General features: G+C 35.4%; 1 protein-coding gene across 2 annotated transcripts in view; it reads right to left on the bottom strand.

The window, feature by feature from the left end:
* The window catches only part of ULK4 (unc-51 like kinase 4), a 276,626-nt gene that overhangs the window by 124,428 nt on the left and 129,577 nt on the right, over positions 1 to 22,621 (bottom strand). For both annotated transcript variants that reach the window (XM_075418820.1, XM_075418821.1), the window contains exon 31: positions 11,211 to 11,259. In XM_075418820.1, the coding sequence (XP_075274935.1) occupies positions 11,211 to 11,259 (49 nt within the window). The remainder of the gene's footprint in view (positions 1 to 11,210; positions 11,260 to 22,621) is intronic.

The following is a 22,621-nucleotide window of genomic DNA, read 5'->3' as shown; positions in this document are numbered from 1 at the left end:
AAGCAAGCCGACTCAGGGCTGCATCCATCTGAGTTTTAAGTCTCTAAGGACAGAGATGCTACAGCCTCTCTGGGCCTTTGTTCCAGTGTTCGACCGCTCTCCCCACAGCAAAAAGTTTCTTCCTATATCAAGCTGGAATCTCCCATCTTCCAGCTTACATTCAGCCTCTTGTCCTTCCATTGCACACTGCTAAGGCAAGTCAGGCTCCATCTTCTCTGTACCATCCCATGAGGTACCTACGGACAGGAATAAGATTCCCCCAAGACTTCTTTGCAAAGGCCATATGAAACCTGTTCCCTCAGCCTTTCTGTGTCTGCCGTGTGCTCCAGGCCCCCTGATCATCAGAGTGTATATTCAGTGGGCTTGCTCCAAGATGTCAAAGGTTCAGGGTAAGCACTATTACAGTCTTTTACAATTTATCTAAAATTCTTGTCTGAATACAGTATTTGAACAAACTATGCATTCTTAACCAGTTTAGCCTTCCAAGAAAAACTAGCTTTTAGAAGTTGTTCAGAAAAAAGCACTATTACAGCCTTTGTAATTGGAGGGGATTAAAAGAAGCATCAACTACCAGGGTCCAGCAAGGTCCAAAGGACAACAGGCAATCCTCTAGATATAGTAGGAACCTAGTGGATTTTGAGCAACAGCCAAGTGCGAGCACACAGTACCCAGCAGATGCTCCACCCTTTGCAGATGTGGAGACTTCTGGACAACTGTTGTGTTGGATCCCAAGTCAATCCCTGAAGGAATCACAGGAGTTCTGTATTCTGTACCATAACACTGGACAAATATTAGGGTTATAGTTATTAGTTAATTGTTTTGAAGAGAACTTAAACTGTCATCACCAGGCACACCTACAACAATGGGTTGTTTGTCCCAACCAACAGAAGCAGGGAAAAGAACAGAGGTCTCAGCTGAAACGCAAGTCATTTTGAAATAACACTGTGAAATGCTCTCGGGACAGGCAAAACAACGAAGTGACAAAGCCAGAGAACTGCCCATGCGAGGGACAACAGTAATTGTTACTCTGCAACAACTTTTTCTTTGAAATGCATCATAAAAAAATTTTTAGAAAACTGGTAAGACATTATATCATAATACACAAAACAACCATTCACTTTCAACTAATTTAGAAATATATTATAAAAAAAAAAAAACCTTTCACAAAACCAGTATGCTTGCCTGCTTATTGAAGACCAGTGAAATAAAACATGAACAGTGAGATCAAAGAGATGGAAAACAGTCACAACATCATAAAATTTCAAAATGTATTCTAGTATCAGCAGTAATCATGGTCACTATTTCTGCAAAGCAGACCTACACACTTCACTACTTGCTTGTGATTTCCTTTTCCAGTATGTTACAGCTACCTTTAAAACATTATTAAAGTCTTTTAGACTCGCATTTATTATCTGTGAAATTTTCAGCTTCTGGAGTAGGATGAAAAAACCTACCAAGAACCACATAAGAATGTTGTTTATACATTAGTTTTCTTACATCCTTTAGCACTGAATATAAAATAAAAAAATAGTTATGTAGCATACACACTAAAATATTAGTGTCTGGCCATAGAAAGCAATTCCTTTAAGATGCAAATAGCTGAATTTCCTTCCAATAAAAGAACATAATGCTGTCACAAATTCTGTGGACTCAATTTTTCTCTCACAAGTGGAGTTTCAGGTGATGCTTCATGTGATTTTGTAAATAACTTTACTCCTCTCCCCCAACAGGAGCACTCGTTCAAAATCATTTTCCAGATAAGAAAAAGAGTGATAGAAGTATATGCTTTAGTAATATTTTTTCCTTTTTAAAAGTCTTTTTATTATGCACAATATCAATTTATAATATTAAAATGATTTAAAGGATGGCTCTGCCTCCCCTCATATTTTTCTTTTTCCACCAGCAATCCTACTGGTGATAGATCTACACAGTGCTTCTTGTAAAAAGTCTGAATATCTCTTAAATCCTAATGAATTTATCATCCTGACAGTCCTGTGATGTACATTATAGTTTAGACATTACCTAACCATAAGGAAAATTGATTAAAGAATTATACTTGTATAAGTTGCAGCTGGGACCTTTAACAGGCCTAATTTTCAGAATGATGAGCATCAATTTTTGATAGCTTTGTAAGAGTAAATGTGTTTATCGGACACATGAAGGATAGAAGCACACTAAGCACATCTGAAAGAGAAGGCTTATACAATTTTCTCAGGGTCAAGAAGAAATACGGATCATCAGCAGGAACAGGAACCAGCTCTCAATTCTCTCAGTACTCTGCCAACAAGCCCATTCTTCATCCCACAAATCATGTACTTCAAGTAAATGAAAAAACCTGAAAACCTGTTCATCTCAAATTCTGTCATTTGTAACATATACACATTTAACTACTACCATTATGACCTCTCATTATTAGAAAGCTGAATTACAACCACTCAAAACTATTTGACTCAAGCAACTCTACAAGAACAGCTGAAAATCAGCCACTAATACCACTCAGAAAGACAACACAAAACCCTCAACAATAAACTTCTCAAGGTTACAGGGGGGGAGAAAATCATTCCAGCTGTGTTTAAACCTAGCAGCTGTTAAGAAGAACTTTTTAGAAAATTTTCAAACTTGTACATGCCAAAATTTTAATTATATAGTATTTCCTTCATTATCCCAAGCTTATGATACTCATAAAAAGAAGTGGCATGCTTCACCTCAGAGCTATATGGCACCCCTCCAAATGAGCAGCATGTGGTTGCCACACATCCCCAAAATGTGTTCCCATCACTTCTGACACACCAGTTCCAGTCTTTTCCAAGAAATTTCTTCAAACTACATTAGTCTTTTGCACATATGAAAGGACATACATACATTAATCGTGAAGACATCCTCCACTTTGAACTTGCTAGGGAACCTAAGGCAGTATGGCTGCAGCAGCTAACTGCCCAAGTATTTATTCAGCTTTATAGAAGGCTTTGCACTTTCTAAGCCCTCTGGTACTGCACCTACATTACTAATGTTAGCTCAGCTACTAGCTCAAAGTTAGGTGGAGACACCTTCATGAATTGCTGCCACACACTGACTACAGCACAGTCAAGCCTTAAGCTTCGTGGTTATAGCAAACGTGTCAAAACTCTAGCGTAAGTTACCATGGTATTGAAAAAGTAAAATCTTTCTCCTACTAATGTTTGTAGCAAAATGCTTAAGTAAAGGAAAAATTTGTTGACCTTTTCACTGGGGGATGAGAGGCTGGAAAGCAGTCAGCAGAAAGAAATCTGGGGGTTTGGGTTGATGGCAAGTTGAATATGAGTCAACAGTGTGTCCTGGCAGCCAAAAGGGCCAACCATGTCCTGAGGTGCATTAAGAACAGCATAGCCAGCCAGTCAAGGGAGGTGGTTGTCCCACCCTACACTGCACTGGTGCGGCCCCACTTCATGTATTGTGTGCAGTTTAGGGTGCCTCAGTATAAGGACATTCAACTACCAGAGTGTGTCCAGAGGAGGGCGACCACGATGGTGAAAGTACGTACGAGGAGCAGCTGAGGTCACTTGGTTTATTCAGTTTGGAGAAGAGAAGGCTGATGGCTGACCTCACTGCAGTCTACAGCTTCCTCAAGGCGGGCAGTGGAAGGGGAGGTGCTGATCTCCTCTCTGGTGACCAGCAATAGGACCCAGGAAATGGAATGACGCTGCATCAGGGGAAGTTCAGATTGAACATTGGGAAAAGGTTCTTCACTGAGAGGGTGGTCAGTCACTGGAACAGGCTTCCCAGGAAGTGACCACGGCACAAAGCCCATCAGAGTTCAAGCAGCATCTGGACAATGCTCTTAGTCATATGATTTAGTTTTAGGTACTCCTGCAAGGAGCAGGGAGTTGGACTCGATGATCCTTATGGGTCCCTTCCAAACTGAGACATTCCATGATTCTAAGATCGCTTCATCCATATGAAAAAACACTGCATATCATCTAACAATATCTGGAGAAAAAAATAATATACCACGGGTTCTCATTATTAACCACAATCAGAAATGGCTTTTATACCATGCATTTTGGCTTCTAATAGTTTCGTTATCATCCCTTAAGAAGATAGTTACATGTCAATAAAACAAAACTGTTGAGTTCATTCTGTGTGCAGTGTTAATACTTGCAGAGAACAATTCACCATATCAGGTTAACAACCTGATTCAACACTAATCAAACATTTACAGATGTACAGATATATAAACACCTCATCAGAAACTCTTGACTGAAAAAATACTGACAAAAAAGTAAAATAAAATCTGTTTCTAAAAAAAACCAAAAACCCACCTTTCTTTTAGCATGATTCTGCTTCCTGCTAAAAATTCTCAAGAGAATTACACGTTTATTTCCAAGAGTATGCATTCTGATATACAGGATTCTCCCTTCTAAGTATACACAAATTTAAAGTCAGCAATTTAAAAGAGATAAGTAGTCTCAGGCATCTCATCCTTAAACTAAAGTGTTTAGGCAAGTTAACAGAGTAATGAAAAAACCCAACATTTCTACCAGAGGAGCCATATTTTATTCCTTGAAAAGTGGAAATCAACATACTGTATCCTACTGACTTTTACAATATCTTCTTCAATATTTAGAAACACTCCTCTTCATTTGATTTAGCATTAAAAAGAGAATAAATGTAATACCTTACTGACTGTTGACACAAGACTTCAACACATTGGTAAAAAATGTCAGTTTGGAAAAGATTTAGACCATACTCATTGTTAAAGTGTTGTTCTACTCATAGTAATTTTTACATTTGCATTAAATTTGTCTTCTTTCAACTGTAGATGATAATTTTTTATCATTCCAAACACATAAATTCTAAGATAGTCTAACACTTTTTCACCAGTTTCTCCTTAATCTGTCTTTGGATATTAAATCTCTTTCAAAACAAGCAATTATTTTGCTTCACAAACCACCCATTAAAATAGGTTTTTGGCATTTTCACTTTCAGAAATCCTCATAGATTACATTCCTAATCTGTCACAGCAGTTTTACATATACTGCCACAGCATACACTTTGGCTATTAAATCTAGCAGATTTTAGGGAATATGCATACTTCACAAATAGAAGGAAAAAAAAAAAAAAAAAAAAAAAGAGATGCTCATTATAGATAAACTTAAGGTTCCTAACTCTAACTAATGCCCATCCTGTAGCAGCCATGAAAAATCACTCTTAGAATCGCATTTCAGATACCTTATAAACGCAGATTTTCCCTAAAAGCAGTAATGAACAGATGAAATACACCACACAGCCACTGCATTTAACTTTTTTATACCAGCATGGAATACACAGCCAGGAACAGGAATACCACATACAAAGCTATCAAAAGAAATATTATTTCCTGTTCTTTACAACATATGTTGCCTAACCATTCCCAGATACCTCCGTGTTGATTTTTTTTAATAGAAGGCTGAGGCTAAATTAAGGATTGAGTATGCCAGCAGACTGGAGTAAAATGTCAATAGCTATCAGTTACTACCAGTATCAATCTTCTCATGCAAGCGTAGAGGTCAAAGAGGGACTTTAGTTCAGAGCTCATTTATAGCACAGAGAACCAACTGCCCACTTGCACTAAGTGTTAGAGCTTACATAATTTGCTTTATTCGCTATCTTAATTTTCTCCAGCAGATGAGCTTGGCAGCATAAACTTGTACTCTCTACAGAATGTAAGAACAAGAGTTTCCAAATCTACTGTTTCAAGTATCCATCCTGGATGGTCTACAAGTACTTGCAAGTTAGAAACATGCTCCCCATTCTTCTAGACAACCAACAAGGTGTGCACCACGCTGGACTAAAGGGTGCTTAGCTTAGCAGATAGAAGTGACCTAATGCTTCAAATGTTGCAATAACTCCTGATACATTCTCCTCTATGCCTATCTTCCATGTGGCTGCTAAACAGAAAAGTAGCTCTGCCTCTTCTCTCAAATGATATTTGACTGCAGTCTCAGTAGAAAACAGAAATCAAGTAAAACAGCAATGATGAAGCTCCTGCTTTTCCTCTCCAATGTTTTTTCCTTTTTTAATAGTATTTTCACAGGAAAAGCTTGTCAGAAAACAAGTATTATTTTTAAATGGTTCTAAGTGGGTGGCTTCATTGCTTTAACTAGATCATGAGGAGTGGAATCTCTGACGATAACCATTTCCTGTAGCTTAATTTTTTCCCTCCAATTAAAATTCAAAATGAAATATAAAATCCAACCACAGATTCCACTTTGCTGCTATTCAACTTCTTTCCCACATCTTTTTTTTTTTTTTTAATTGAAGAGCTTTGGTTAAAATTATTTTTAGTTTTTTAAAAAAACTAAAGCAATTTAGTTATACATGGCTATGCGTTCCCTATTTAGACAAAATATCCACAAAATGTTTAGCTTTCTTGAAAAGGTGTTATCCAAATAAAACTGGAGCGGTTTGTTTCTTCTTTTAAAGTATGAGTATATTTAATTTAGATGTAACTGTTGCAATTCTCTTTCTTAGTGCTCAATGGTATAATGAACTTCATTTTCAACTGCAATTACAACAGCTTCCAAGAAGATCAGCGTCTGCCAGCTTGACAATGATTTTGAAGCATTTTTAAAGCATTCAAGCACAGGTTTACTGCAGTTTATTAAAACCATGAACAGTATATACAATCCTTTAGCTTAAGTTGTGCAATTCTGTAATTAAAATTCTAAAAATGGACCCATATAGCCGTCCTAAAATACACAGGGACAGTATAAAACCTCAAACCCAGACACAACTAGGAAAAATATAAAAATATATGTGAATATGACTACAAAAAGAAATATATTTTGTATTTTCATAACAACAGCTTTAAACTGTATTTAAAGGAAAATAAACTAAAAATTGTAATTTTGAAATTAATTTTAACTATTTTAAAAAAAATGTGAAGATGTGGACTTGTTTCTGTTAAAGATAGATTAACAGTATAAATACAACAATCATTATATTTTTACCTTTAAATTAGATTGTACAGTTTAGACACTAAGACACTATCTACCATTGGTTGATGGTATTTAACAATAAGATATCATTTCTAAATACAATAATGTTCAATCTTACTACAAAGTGATTTTTATTAAAAGGACATGCTTTTAAATCCTTGTTGCCACATTTTTCATATGATCACCAACTTAAAACATAGAATGTTGCAAAAAAACATTTGACAGCAAAAACTGAAATTTGAGATGCTGGTGTGATTAAAAGTTACACTACAGATTTTAATAGGATAAGCACATAATTGACTACTGAACTTTAAGAAGAGGATAGCACTGAGCTCCTAATCACAAGCATCATTAGCTTCAGTTTTAATACTTATCAGCAGAAGAATGGAATTTCACCAACTACACAACTTCTTCACTATGCATTGGCTTGGATTCAGATAACCCTATAGGAAGGCCATGTGATATTTATGATGCATGGAGGATCCCTGTCCTAACACCTCTAAAAAGTAACATAGCACAGAAAATAACGTATGCCAACTTCATTGCTAGCTACACAGCAAAATCTTGGTAGCAATCTAAATACAAATGGACATAATTTTTAAATATAGGAGTAAACTCCTTCCATTTCCTTTATCAACCTCACTCCAGTATTATAACATAATATTCAAAAAGAATATTTTTTATATTATATACTAATTTTCAGATAGATCACAGGTGTGACACAGTAAAATATATTAAAAACAGAATGCTAAGGATGTAACAGAAAAAGTCAGCAAGAAAGTAAAACATGAAACATATCCCACAGTAACTTTTCCTGCTACAATCCTTCAACTTCATCAACAGCAGCATTTCATATTTACACCTTACATCAACCCAAACTTTTACGTCATTTATGTCATCATGGAATTTGGCTCATTTTTAATCTCATTACCAAGGGGAGTGCGTACCTTTTAAATTTTGCACATTCTGGTGCCAGCTTTCCTCCTGTTTTTCAGTCACTTACTGTGCTGAATATACTCATGTATTGTCAATGCATCTCCCTTTCTCCACAGATACACATCACTACATCGTCACTGATTTCATTAGACATTTTAGCAAAATAAATTCCTACTCTTAACTGCCGTTATACCTTCATATTGGTTTGCAGAACTACTCATAATCTATGTAACCGCTAGCATAAGGATCTGACATCAGGGTACCTATGAAAATAATTTGTATTCAGATGTAACGTGAAATTCCCCTCTGAAGTTTTGCAACGAAGAACTGTATCCAGGGCTTTCACGTGTTCACAAAGTACACTATTAATCTGCATTTCCTAAATGTAACTAAGTGTTCAGTGATAAACGAGTGTTGAGGCTTTCCAGGGGAACAGTAATTGTATTTAAAGCCTCTTACTAGTAAGATCAGTAACTAAAACCTAGCTCAGGTGAATAAAACTACTGGCTATTCTCTTTGAACAAGTTTTCAGGTAGAGAGTAACAGCCTTTTTCACTGATTCAGTTCCTTTTGTTTGGCAACTATAACATTTACAGAATCATGGTCATAAATGACACAAAAGGATGCATTTGGTATGATTCAGCAGAGTTCAGAGTTCTAACTGGTCCAAATACATGACAGAGGGTTAGAAATTGCTAAATTTCAGTATTATGACTTAGACCACAACATAGGACAGTATGCATTAGATGAGGTACTTCAACTCTGCATCAATGAAAAGTGAGAAGCAGTCACATTAAAACCTGTTTCTTGTGAATTGCCCAGTATCTGCAAGTCATCATGTCCTCACTGCTGTGATAGCTAGATTAAAGCTAGTACATTCAATCCCAGTTTGATGGTAGTGCAGTCTAGAAATAAAGACTGCTCCTGGAGATACTTTCCAATTCTGTGCCCTAATTATTTCCCTTTAGAGCCTAAAAGAATTAATGTCCTGTCAGTGACATCACTGGAAATCACATGAACTACATTTAATGATACATAATAAATACATTAGACATTCGGTCTCAGCACAGAAAATTATGGAGTACTAGTGATATTCCTTGAACTGGATAGTAATAGCTCTACATCAACTTACTGACAGTATCTAACAGTGAATTGACTGAAGGACAACTCAAATTCAATAGTTTAAGGTCTGATAAAATTCTAGATAGAACAACACAGGACTTGATGTTATTGATCTGCGCTATTTCTTGAAACCAGTATATAAACCTAGCCAAAGACTACTTTATGGACAGTAATGGGAAGCAAATGACATGCAACTCCCTTCACACATAAAGCCACAAAAATTATTTCAGAAACCTATAAGGAGGAGTTTGCTAATTTCTTCTGTTGATAAGGAAAACCAGCCTAACAGTTAACCCTTCCAGTCTGATTAGTCCTGGCTCCTGAGCTTTCCCAGTTGCCTAAGATTCCTTCGCTGAATTCACTCTTCTGTAGAGAAAACAGGGTAATAGCATGGAGGGCAGCAACCAGTTTAGGGTCTCGCATCCCTGGAGCCAACGAAGAACACAGTTGACAGCCACTGTACTGTTAAACTTGACTGCTATATACGGCAACTGAAGCCACTATAGGTGTCCTCCCGAACAAAACACATTGGAAGGGGATTTTGTTTTTCCTTCCTAGAAGCTGTAAGCTTTTTCCCCTCACAAATCTAACCATTAGCTACAAGATGGCTACAGAGGATTAAGAGAGCTATGAAACCTTCACAGACCTCCAGTCATGAAGACAATTGTGAGCTTAGCTGTTTTTACTTTCTAAAAAACTGTTTCTAGAACTCACGAGGTCAAACCGTGTGCAGTGACATGACGAGGTCGAATTTGCAACTGACTCCAACTTATCCTACTTACATGGCAAGACACAAAAACATTTTAACTACCATTACTACAGATACATTACAGAAAGTTTCTCAAGATCTGGGAGTATTCCTAGACATCTTAACTATGCTCATATACTTACAGCTATATACTAACATACATACATATGTTACTTGTGTGTGTGTATAGGCAGTTAAATTTCAAGATTCCAACACCTTGAGAAGTTTCAAACATTAATTTAGTATTGAGGATATTAACATGAAACATTTCACTTTCACATTTTACTGTGTTCCTTCTTTGTTACTACCTAAAAGCAGTACTTATACTAGATGAAAACTATTTAAGAAACACTGTAAAATGTTCTTTTTATTGTTAATACTTCCCACAAGAAGACATTTGTATGCATATGTACACAAAATATCATAAAGCCAGTGTTCTCTATGGTACTGGAAAAACCTATCCTCACTAAAGAGAGCTTATCTGGGTATGTGGTATTAAAGAGATTTAAAATGATAGTCAATAAAATAAATCACTGCAAAGGAAGAAAGAAGATTAAAATATTTATATCTAGGAAAGGAAAATCAAAGTTGATTCAGAATCAGATTTATGAACTTCTACCTTGAGTAAGTTTGAATTTCAAGAATGATACAAAAATAAGCATGCAATCCACCTGCACTGCATAAATTATGTATATTTATCTATAATGTGTACTTAGTATTCATCAGGAACATGTTTACACGACGGGACACTTACCTGATACAACTTCATGAGCAAAAAGATTGAAAAATAAAGAAGAGATTATAGAATTTAACCATGAGAAGGCTAGTGGATAGCACAATAACCATCTTCCAATCTAGCCTACAGATTTTTCTTCTTTTTTAACATACACTCTTTGCAACATTTCAGAGACACAAAACCATCACCATTTTTCCACAGTCTTCATAAACGGCAGATCCTACTTTGGGAGGGAAATTCAGCAAGTGACTATCCAAAATCATACCCTTGATACTTTATATTGAAGGAAATTCTAAAAGCAAGTAGTGGGAATTGGCATTATCATAGTCAACTTGGGTTTCATGCAAATTTGTGTTAAAGTGCAAGTTCCTCAGCATCTGTTGTTCAGGTTGGGCAAATATATAGTTCTAATTAAGAACCGAGCTCATTAATTCTATTTTTCAGATTTTTCTTTGGTTCAAAAGAGGAAAAAAAAGTATATATCTTAAAAAGAAAATTTTTTATATAGTGAATAGTTGATGAGAACTAGAGATACATCTGCTTACAGTAGATTCTTCTGTATTGATAGACTGTTCAATTTTGTTTTATCAGTACCTTATTATTTTAATCAACACAGCTTATTAAACTTGCTTACTAGTTTGACATAATTTGGGATATATAATACCTATCTATTAGTGCATATATATATATATATATAAAAAATTATTCTTACCAAGATGACTTGGAAAAGAACTGGGAAAAGGTGGATTTCTTCCACTAGGCTGTAAAAACATAATATAAGATTTATTTAAGAAGAGAGGAAGTGCATTCTTATTTAACACACTAAACTCACAAAAGGATCAGAGTATTAGAATAGTTATTTCCACAATCCATGACTCAGAACCTCAGCCTTTGATTAGCTCTCAACAAAAATGAGCTCCACTTCAGCTATTAAATAGAAACACCAATGTTATACTGCTTTGGAAATTACTTCTAGGTCTGCTTCATTGATGTGATTCAAGTGAGCAGAACAGTAATTAAATTAATGTTTTTAAATGGCAGAAATTAATCAAATGCAGAAATATAATACTATATATATTATGAAACAGTCAGCATGCACCATTAAATAATTTTAAATAATAGACTCAGCATACATAGTAAAATTAGAAATATGCTGTGTTTTTTTTAAAGCATGCTACATTAACTAATTTCTTGGGTTTAACGTGTTAATATGACACATTCATCAGCTACTTCTCTTGACAACACTGAGTGGTCGTCCAAAAATAATTCAGCTGTATTCTCCCTAATTTCAAAATCAGATACAAATCAGCATATATATATACATATTTGTAAGAAGAACATTCTCAAAAACCAGTAATACTTTACATTAGTGCAGTCTTTTCTATTCTTACAACCCAAACCACTTTTATTTATTAGTGCAGCACATTTCTCAAACACTACAACATATGATCATCATCGTTATGAATTAATGATTACATACTTTTTCCCATATTATACTAATTCATAGAATGATTCTCCTTTTTCCTTACACACTGTACTAGACACCTATTCACTAAACATGACTGAGAACACCAAACTGTTTCAAAGGTTTTTCTCTTGTGTCTTCCTAACATTACTGAAATGCTTTATAAAGAGTAGGTAGGTTTTAGCCTTGTGATACAGCCCTAAGACAAGAATGTATTATGCAGTCCATGTAACAAATGCAGAACTCAAGCACAGAGAGCACATCTGAAAGTGATGAGGATGCCCACTATGACTGTATGCTCAACATGAGGCAGATGCTTTTGCACACTGATTCAGGGAACTCAGCACAGAACATACTACAAAATTGTAAGTAGTACAGTGGTTAAAAACGTAAAGTTATATATTTCTCTATGAACAAACAGGAGTTCTATTTGACTAAAATAATAATTTAATTTAATGTTTGAAGATATACTGTGTAACACCTTATAGTGGCTTCTGATATAACAATGATCAGATTAATCCTGTTTGGTAAACTGTTTGTTAAAAAGAACATATGTTCCTAAAATTACATGCTTCCATTTAAGAGTTTTTATTCATGTCCAGTAAGAAAGACTAGAAAGTATTATTTTTAGGGACAGTGTAAGCAAAAAATCACTAGACTGGGAACTGAAGCAACTAAAAGGAATTGCACAGTCTCCTACCAACTTCATGAGAAAATTGAAAGGGGGCTAGAACAAATATCCAAGGGTCATAAAATCATAAAACGCTTCATTTAGATTAATATCACCCATCAGAGCCCTGACTGTTCATATTTGCTAAAATCATGCTATGTAAAGGAAATACAATAAGGTAATTAGGAATGAAAGGCATGCTAACAGAACAACCACATCTATGAACAACTGAGAATTACCTAGAAGTCAGTTATATACATCACATATAAATAGTTTCCTATTTCATATTGTTTCCCCATCTCTCTGCTCCTTACATTCACCTAAATGTAATAATGATGACCATATAGAACCTATATGAAGTTGGGGTGGGAGTAGGGGCTTAGCATAAAAAGATTTATTACATTGTATACAGCACTGGCATGCGGACCTAGAGACAAGTAAAAAACATTCACTAAATTGGTCAAAACATAACAAAAACAATATAATTGCATGCACCTATATGAACATGTATAAGTAGCTAAGTAACAGCCTTGTTCAACCAAATGTGTTCAATTTTTCTTGCATAGAAATGTGTAAAAGCACATGTTATACCTAACAGAAAACATAACATATTCTGAGAGAGAAAGAAGAGTTCATATAAGGAAAGAAACTCATTATTCCTAAGTTAAGAAGCTTGAATTTAAAGACAATTTCTGTTCTTATTTAGCTGATGGAAAACATATCTATAAGGAAGAGAATTCCCAACAAGTTCCCTACGCAGGTCAGGAGAACCTGAAAGCTATTCTCCTCTGTGCCACTGAACAACCCTTCAACAGACAGTTATGGCACCTTGGACACAGCCAGGTCATAAGAGAGTCCTAGGATTGCAGCTAGGAAGAGTTATTATATTTGAGGTTCATTTTCCAGGGCCAAATCTGCTAGTTAAATTAAAAGCTTAGACCATGCCTGTAAAACAGAATTTTGCTGATGTGGTTATAACAATCCCAGATGTAAAAAAGGTGATTTAAATACCACAGACTCCCAAAAAGAGCAACTACCTTAACAGCAGTCATATTGACAAAATTAAGTTTTACCAGCACAAACCTTCTTATGCTTAGGGTGTATTGGAATTACTTAGCCCAGCAAAAGCTGCTGACTTTGCTATGTAAGCAGCATTTAAACTGAGAACAAACTGGCAGTAAAATACAATCAAATACCAAGAATAGCTAAGCAATCCTAGTTTAGGCAAAATCTAGGAAAACTCTTGTGTGGTAAAGAGTAAATTATGGAACAATTGGTTTCAAAACCTATAAGTAGTCCCGATTGTTACAAGTTACAAAGTCAGCTGTACTTTGTGCTGAGATAAGGTAAGATGAAACTATAGTCAATACAGCTATTCTTCAAGGTTACCTGCAAACCTTCATGATTCAAACAAGAATCAGCTGCAGCCTTTAAAGAAAATTATACACTTAACTTAGCTAAAGCACAAAGTCACACCAAGCAATGTATGAAGACAAAGCTTAAATCAGATTTATCCCAACTTTGCATATACGTGCATGACAGAGAGTGACTTTATCACATTCTTCATTACTATCCTACATAGTTTTACAAATGAAATGTCTTAAAGCAGGTGAAAGAGGAGTTTAGCTACAGAATTTATATCACAGACTGGTCATATTCTAAATCAAACGTAGTTTGGTTCTTTTTAGACTTTCATAAAATTGTTATTAAATTAGCTCCTGTCCTGCTTGGAAAACATACAGAATCATAATCATACAAATAAGCAAATCATAATTCTAAATATCAAGTACTTGCATTTTCTTCTCATTTAAATCTACATCCAGATAAACAACACTAGCTCAAAATAACCAGTCATCTGATTTTATAAGGCTTGCCACCAGTACAATTTGAATTTTTAATACTAACAATTTTCAGAATGAGATTATGCCTCTGATTTTGCTTTCAAAAAATATGCAAGATCTGTTATTCTAAGATATTCTAAATTGTCTTCCTGCAAAACACAAACCTACTGCAGGACACTGAACACAGACCAAAGGCTTTTTGTTGCAGGTGTGATCCCTTAACAATGGCAGGCACCTACTTTGAAGCAAGAGCTTTACAACAGGACTTCTGGTTTAGAGTTTAAGCTATCTGTCCCAGCACTTGCGTGCAAAAGGAAGTACCATATACCAGGGTGTGAGTTTACACTTCCTTGTATTCTCTTCTCACAGGAATAATTCTGGTAGACACTGATGAAGGCAGTCCTGAGGCAAGAGCATAAGACTACCTCCTTTCTCATTGGGCATCAAGAACATCTGTACTGGTTCAAGTTACAGAATTCTTTGTCTGGTGAAAATGTGATAGGATATTTGAGTTGTATGTGTTCAAGCTGAGTATTATATGAAATCAGGAAAAGAGTGAAATCAATCAAACTTCTGATCTTGTGTCGCTGACAAAGCAACTAAATACTGTCACTATTTTATTCTTCTAATTAAAATTGTCTAACAAATGTTCTCATTTAGCTTTTTTTTTTAACTAAACTTTTTTAGTAAATTCTCTGCTCAAATACAAATTCATAAATTCCACATGTCCAGATTGCTGTCTTCCTGCTTTATAGGTACGTTTTACCTGTAGGTAGGCTATACCTACAGTGGCAGCTGGTCCCTAAATAAAGGAAACAGAGCAAACTTCTTCTGTAAAAATAAAAAACAGTGAATTTTCCAAAGCACTGAGACTTGCGCTTTTAAGTCACTTCATTTTCAAAAAACAGTATGTCATAGTACTGTCATAAGTTTTTATAAAAAATGTCACAGATTGCTACACTTGGAGTAAACACTACTAACTAGTCTTTCATGTCTCATTATACAGAATAAATACCTTTTCTAGAAGGACAGGAATGCAACAAATAAGACATACTTCACAATAAAAACCAGGAGTTAATGTACAAACAGAATTTGATTTTGACCCCTGACAAATGACTTAATAATTCGTGCTCTTTACATTATGATGCACTGCAGTCTACTGTTGCTCATGTCTGTGTTTTTGGTCTGGAGTGTTCACAAAAAAACCCAAACCCACAAGCGTGCAAACGTTTGTATCACCAAACCTAAAATCTGCTATAAAGGCTAGAGAATAAACGCAAAATAGCCAACACACCCACGACCTCATGACACTTTAGCACTATAGAAAGAAAGTTGGTGGAGATGGTCAACTGGAAACTCCTCGAGCTCACTCTCAAACAGCAAGTAAACTCAGGGATATGAGTTTCTAAGCAGGAATAGCCTCTCAGGGCCATTGGCACCTTCAATAGAGAAAAGTTTATATAAATTTATTCTTTTTGGGTGAATCCCAGATAATAAAGACCCACGACTGAACTGGAAAGTTTCAGTCATCTTACTGCCACACTTTCAGACTATGCCCTTCAGTAGCTGTTCAAAGGCAAAGACAATGATCTTATCATTGATTTTAAGAAACATTATAACAAGGTACAATTTACAATGGTATCTACCATAAAATGCATCAGGGAGTAGATATATCAACCTTATTTTTAGGGGTCCTAAAGATTTTAAAGTAAATTTTCTTGAAAACAATTATTCTTCAATTCCCGTTCCTAAGGCTTCTCAGCAACTGTAGTTTACATTTCAAATGACTCGGTGGGGAAAGGAGGAATAGAGGACTTTTGGCCTTCCTGTGGGGAGAAAATTACGTTGGATATAGAATAATTAGATTTTTATTTGCTTTACTTTTTGTTGTAGACAGAAAAGGAAGATAAACACAACAATAATTATCTGTATGTAAAAGAGATATACATCACCACTGTTTGATGCTTATATTTTAAAGATCTTTCACAAGTCTATAATGAATACTGAATATGGGAAAAGTAACATGGGAAGACTGACTGCTATTCATAAACACAAAGCAACAAGAGTTAAGAACAAACGCACAACTCCACCATATGAAAAATAACTGAAGTAGGATATTTCTTCTTTCAAATATCTTGAGTATTTGCTACAACTGTCAAAATATGTGAAATTCAAGGAAAATATTTTTCAGTAAGTAGACTATGAAGATTTGTATTAAATGTACTGATCCATAGTAGTTTTGTTTTTATCATGTATCAGCAGTTGAATTATTAGTAGCTTCCACTAATTATGTGGTGAAATGAAAAGGGCTTACTTTTAGTCCCAGAGTATGCTCAAAAATCTGTCTGTTGCACATATTTATTGGAAGGGTATGAGCACAATCCCAGTCATTTTGCCAACAGTCTCAGCAAGCTTACTGAGGGAGAACAGTTTGAATTTTAAATTCCTGTTCAGTTTCCAGCTTCAAAATTCATATTTTTGTAGGAATATTTGTCTTTTCATATGTCTAAATCACAATGTATTGGGTTTTACGAATTTCCCATTATTTCCTACAATTTTACCCTTGCCTATTCACAAGTAGTATAGAATACCTAACCAACAACCCTAAAATAAAATGTCCCTCTTTTTTAATACAAAGTCATAATACAAAATTATTCCCAGTCAGTAAAACGGTAATTGCAAGCCGGCAGGAAAATTATATTAATTTTTTTTACAAATTAGCAGTGAAGTGTATGTGTTATCAACCCCAAATATTACAGACCTACAGCATGGTATAAAACAAGAAAACACTATGAGCAAAAGCTTGAGGGGCACTAAGTGCTATAGTCATAAATAAAAAGTTTGAAGCTCTCTGACAAAGTTGCAACTCTGCCACTGTGCTCTGCACATTCAGTGGCAACCAAAAACCTTTACCTTACTGGAATTATATCAATTTCCTGCTTTTTAGGGTATAAAAATCTTTGTTTCAGTTTTTAAAAGAAATTACACACGAAGTTTGGCTCCTTAAAAACACATGATTTGTAAAATGGTATTTTTTTCCCTTGAGTACTAAGTCCTGAGGGATATTTTGCTTTGAAAAAATTATATTAATATTTCCGTTATGTGTTATGTTCACGGTCTCTTGACACCTATGAGTCGATGCTTCTTCCTAGCTTTGAGAAATCATTGATTTAGTCTAAGACATCAAAAATACATATTCAAGTCCTTCTCAACAGTGTCCTATTTTCTTCCTTGCTGAGATTCTAAAATACCTTCATTCACTCCAATATCAAGGATTTGAGATTTAAGCCCATAGTGTTCCATTTCACGTTGTTGATTACACTCTAGAAAGGACAGATTACTTCTCTGCATGGACTATCTGCAAAGTGCTAGGATCTATAACATACAGTAATATGCCAGGCTATTCCTAGTTGACCATTACCATCAGAATAAAAAAAAGCAACCTTCCTCCTGAGATTAGATAATTACTTTTTTTTTTTTTTAACATACAGACCCTTGTTTTCTGTATACAATACATTTAGTTGGTTGTGGGCCAAAAAATAGTCCATATTGCCAGTGATAATACCCACACACCACAGTTTATTTCATTTTGTTCAGTGACATTTTTCAATATGGATTCATGGTTAATAAATTTTCTATTCCACTTATCTCTAAGAAACCAAAACAGGAAAACTATGCACTGATTTACATGTTATAGAAACTTGCAGAAAATGACAGAAGCTGATCTACAAAGCCATAAACTGGCACTAACTGTAGTTTGATTAATTCAGTTTTCCCTGATCATTTTACAGATTGTTTTTTTCCTCTCACTGTGCATAACAATCAAAACCATATTATGAGCTCTACATGACTGTTACTAGAAATCAGAATTTACTAGAAAACAAAAGCTCCATTTAGGGACAATTATGAAAATTAAAGGTGACTCTACATCACAATTCGAAAATACACTCACAATTATTCTATTCAAACTGTCTTAACATACTAACGTTAGTTTTATTCCACTCTGAAAGAAAACACTTTCAGGAAAACTGGGTTGTACTAAAGTGTCATAGACAAAATGACTGGATGACTTTCCTTTCTGTTAAAGACTGACCTAGGAGACTCATTTCCAAGTCCCTGATCAATTTCATTCAAAGTGACCTAATCAGTACCCCAGTTACAAGGCTCAACTGAACCAAAGCGTATCAGTCACACATTCCAAATTTTGATATTTCATTGAAGTACATCTATGTTTTAGCTTAGACAAAATAACATATATCAGTGAAATTTTGTTAAGACTTCATGTTATCAGAATGGAGAGCAATGAGGACTTAGTGATATAATAATCAATAACATTTCTGTGGAAAAGAAATGCAAATCTTTAATAATAATACACATCTCACAACCAGGCTCCTGGAATGTCTGTATAAATTATCATGCTTCTTCATAAACTTTCAATATCAGATGAATTAAAACACAATGAATTTCAATGATGGTCAAGTGATTGTGACAATTTCTGATAAACCTACTGATGTCCTGAAGTATCAAATTTGATACAATTGCAAAGCTTTTAATGACAATCACGGTATCTTACTCTGAAAACTGATTTTAAGAAGTATTCTGCCTCAAGAAATTTTTCAGCTTAAGGATAAAATTCACTAATCATCACAAAAGGAACTGATGAAGAGCTAGTAAAGCTTACTTCCTTTAAGAACCCTAAACTATTTTTTTTAGCAGAGCTTTTTTGACATTGTTGCTGTTTGAGCTTGAAAACTAATATTTTCTGAAGTTTTTGCCAGGTTGTGATTGCATATTTTAGACTGTTACTGTAGCCAACTGGAAAATAAGAAAAACAATTCCATTCTCCCTCGAGTTTTAAAGGCTTGTATGAAGGCAACGAAGCACTACAATGTTAGTCATTTCTCCCATTCTGTTACTTGTTAACATTACATTACATAAAGATTGCATTAAAGTTTTTGTAAGTTAATTTTCAGATGTTTATTTAACATAAAAGACATCTTGATGTTTCACAAAATTATAATATTGTCTAGAATAAATCAATAACTGGTTAGACAAGTTATCAACCATATGTCAGATACTTTTCCAAAGCCTTTTTTATTATAATTTTTTTAAGCATTTGTGTATTTATAAACTTAAGGTCAAGCTTGAGATTTCAGCCCGAAGTATATACAATTCCTTGAATGCAAAATCATTGCTTGCTAAATAAACTGATTTTATATATGAAAAAGCTTCAGACAATTCTGAAAAAAAAACACTTTCAGTCATATGCTCTTAGTCATATGATTTAGTTTTAGGTACTTCTTCAAAGAGCAGAGAGTTGGACTCGATCATCCTTATGGGTCCCTTCCAACCTGAGACATTCCATGATTCTACAATATAAAAAGCACTACAGTATGTCAAGCAAATTTTTCTTACTTCTGGCCTTCTATAGCTAAGCACTCCCATGACCGAGATTATTCATGCAGAACTACTTGCACAAACTAGGATTGCAGCTATTCTTTAACCTAAGATCTTGGTTGATGTAATTATTCTTATCCCTAAGAAATTACAAACACAATCTGTTAAAAGAATGAGTGTGACAAACTACCTCATTACCCAACAAAATCAACACTCCACCAGTAACCCTGGAACAATTCCAAGACAGCAAAGCACTCACTTTACACCTCAGACTTCCAACACTTTGTTAGTCAGATAATATTAATAAAAGCTTCTGAACCCATATGGTTTTTTGAAAGGTGATCTGTAAGGTGCAAACATAAACACACCCATCTGCTGAATGACTGACCTACGATTTCAATGCACTAAATAAGGAAGGTAAAGGCAGCCTTACACCTCCAACCTAACTCATTTGAGACTCCTCTCTTTTTACATTTCCTGCAGATCATGACACAGCAAGAAGCAAGGAAGCAGCATAAAGATATCACGTGGGTTTGGGGCCTGTTCTAAAATAGTCTACACTACTGTAAATCCTTCTATATATTTCCCCACCTAAAAAATTCTTACTGAACTTAAAATTGAAAAAAACCCTTCAGACTGATAGCCGGAAATGGCTGACCAGGGACAGATGGAAGGGAGTGAGCGAGATACAAGCAAAGGTTCCAGTCTGCACACCAGAGATTGCTTCTTCAGGCAGCCAACTCACATTGATTTCAAGTATTCTCAACTCTTACGAAATTTCATTCTACTACATGACAAGAGCACAGTCACAATCTCAGAAGAATGACAGAAATTTGAAAGAGAGATACAACAAAAGGCTGGCAAGCGTTCCATGGAGCAAGAACTTTTCTTCACAGAAGCACTTGTAATCAAGCATCTCTTAGATATTGTAAAAAATAATTAAGGAATATCTAAAGGAGAAAAGAGCTATTAGAGTGAACTTCCGCCATCCATTCAACAGTGGGATTGAACTATGAACTGAAAATGAAGATCAACATTACAGATTTTAATTTGTGCAGAGACTGTAGTTTTGCATGTGTGATTACCTCTAACTGTTCTTCCTATGCAGAGTCTCTAGGGAAGAGACTAGTAAATAGTTTGGAACTTGCTAAAAATCCAAACCCATTTTCTGTTACTGAAGTAAAGAGGACAATGACAAATCCACCTTGAGTTGAGAAAAAAAATCTAGGTAAAAATGAAGGTTTTAAAAAATTATTTTTAATAAATATTAAGCCAAATAGTCACTAAGAGGGTGGTGAGGCACTGGCACAGATTGCCCAGAGAAGCTGTGGATGTCCTATCCCTGATAGCGTTCAAGGCCAGGCTGGATGGGGCTTTGAGCAGCCTGGTCTAGTGGAAGGTGTCCCTGCCCATGGAGGGGGGTTGGAACTAGATTATGTTTAAGGTCCCTTCCAACTCAAACTGTTCTATGACTTAAAAAAAAAAACAAAACAAACCAAACCACACAAATATTTACAAATATGTAAATTCTGAAAAAATCCCTTTTTAAGACCTTAAATCCTGTTTTGTAAAATAGCAGCATTTTTCTTTGTAAGGAATGCATAGGAGCAGCTGAGGGAACTGGGCTTGTTTAGCCTGGACAAAAGGAGGTGGAGGGGAGACCTTCTCGCTCTCTACAACTACCCGAAAGGAGGCTGAAGGGCGGTGGCTGTCGGTCTCTTCTCCCAAGTAACAGGTGATAGGACATTAGGAAATGGCCTCAGGTTTAGAAAGGCTATTAGGAAAACTTTTTCATGGAAAGGGTTGTCAAGCGTTGCAACAGGCTGCCCAGGGAACTGGTTGAGTCACCACCCTTGGAGAGATTTAAAAGAACTGGAGATGTCATGCTTAGGGACACGGTTTAGTGGTGGACTTGACAGTGCTAGCCTTACAGTTGAACTCGATGACCATAAGAGTCTTTTCTAACCTAAATGATTCTATGATTCTATACAGTCATCTGCCTCAAACTGAGGTGTCAGTAATAGAGGTTATAGACAAAATTAACAAAATGAACAGAGACAAATCACCAGCACCAGACAGCACTCACCCAAGAGTACAAAAAGAACTAGCAAAGAAAATAGCTGTTACGTGTAGTGTGTACCTAGTTCAAAACTCTCTGTTTTCACAGGAGTGATTTAAAAGACAGAAAATGTGATGTTATCGGATACTAACTTTCAGGAAAAGTTGGATGGGGAAGTGAAAATCTGGGTATTACAGACAATCTAAGCTGAACAAATGAGTAGAAACTATTCTGAAGAACAGAAGTGGTGAGCATGCACAAAGCAAGAACCACGCCATCCATTTTAAAGGGATGAAATGTCAAATATATGACAGATCTTTGAAGCAGTCAGTCAGCACATGGCCAGAGGAGACTCAGTTGATACAGTATTCTTGAGCTTTCAAAATGTATTTTATAAGGAACCCTAGTAAAGGCTCTTAAAAAATACGCAGGACTGCTCAGATTGCAAAAGGTACAGTTAAAGGACACAATATGATAGAAATTTCCTAAATAGTGTGTGCTTCTTTTTCACTGTAAGAACTCAATGGCATATAAATAAGTGGCAAGTGCTAGATGAAACAAAGTAATCCAAAGAAAGCCCCGACAGATGATAAATCTGCATATGCAGATGATTATGCTATGGAAGAACTATTGATGCTGCAAGTTCTTTGTCAAACATCTTTTTGAACCCACGTAAAATGCATGAAAATAA

The sequence above is a fragment of the Opisthocomus hoazin genome, chromosome 4 (assembly GCF_030867145.1).
Source record: "Opisthocomus hoazin isolate bOpiHoa1 chromosome 4, bOpiHoa1.hap1, whole genome shotgun sequence".
Lineage (NCBI taxonomy): Eukaryota > Metazoa > Chordata > Aves > Opisthocomiformes > Opisthocomidae > Opisthocomus > Opisthocomus hoazin.
The sequence above is the reverse complement of the archived record's forward strand: the minus strand, read 5'-3'. Positions and strand labels throughout refer to the sequence as shown.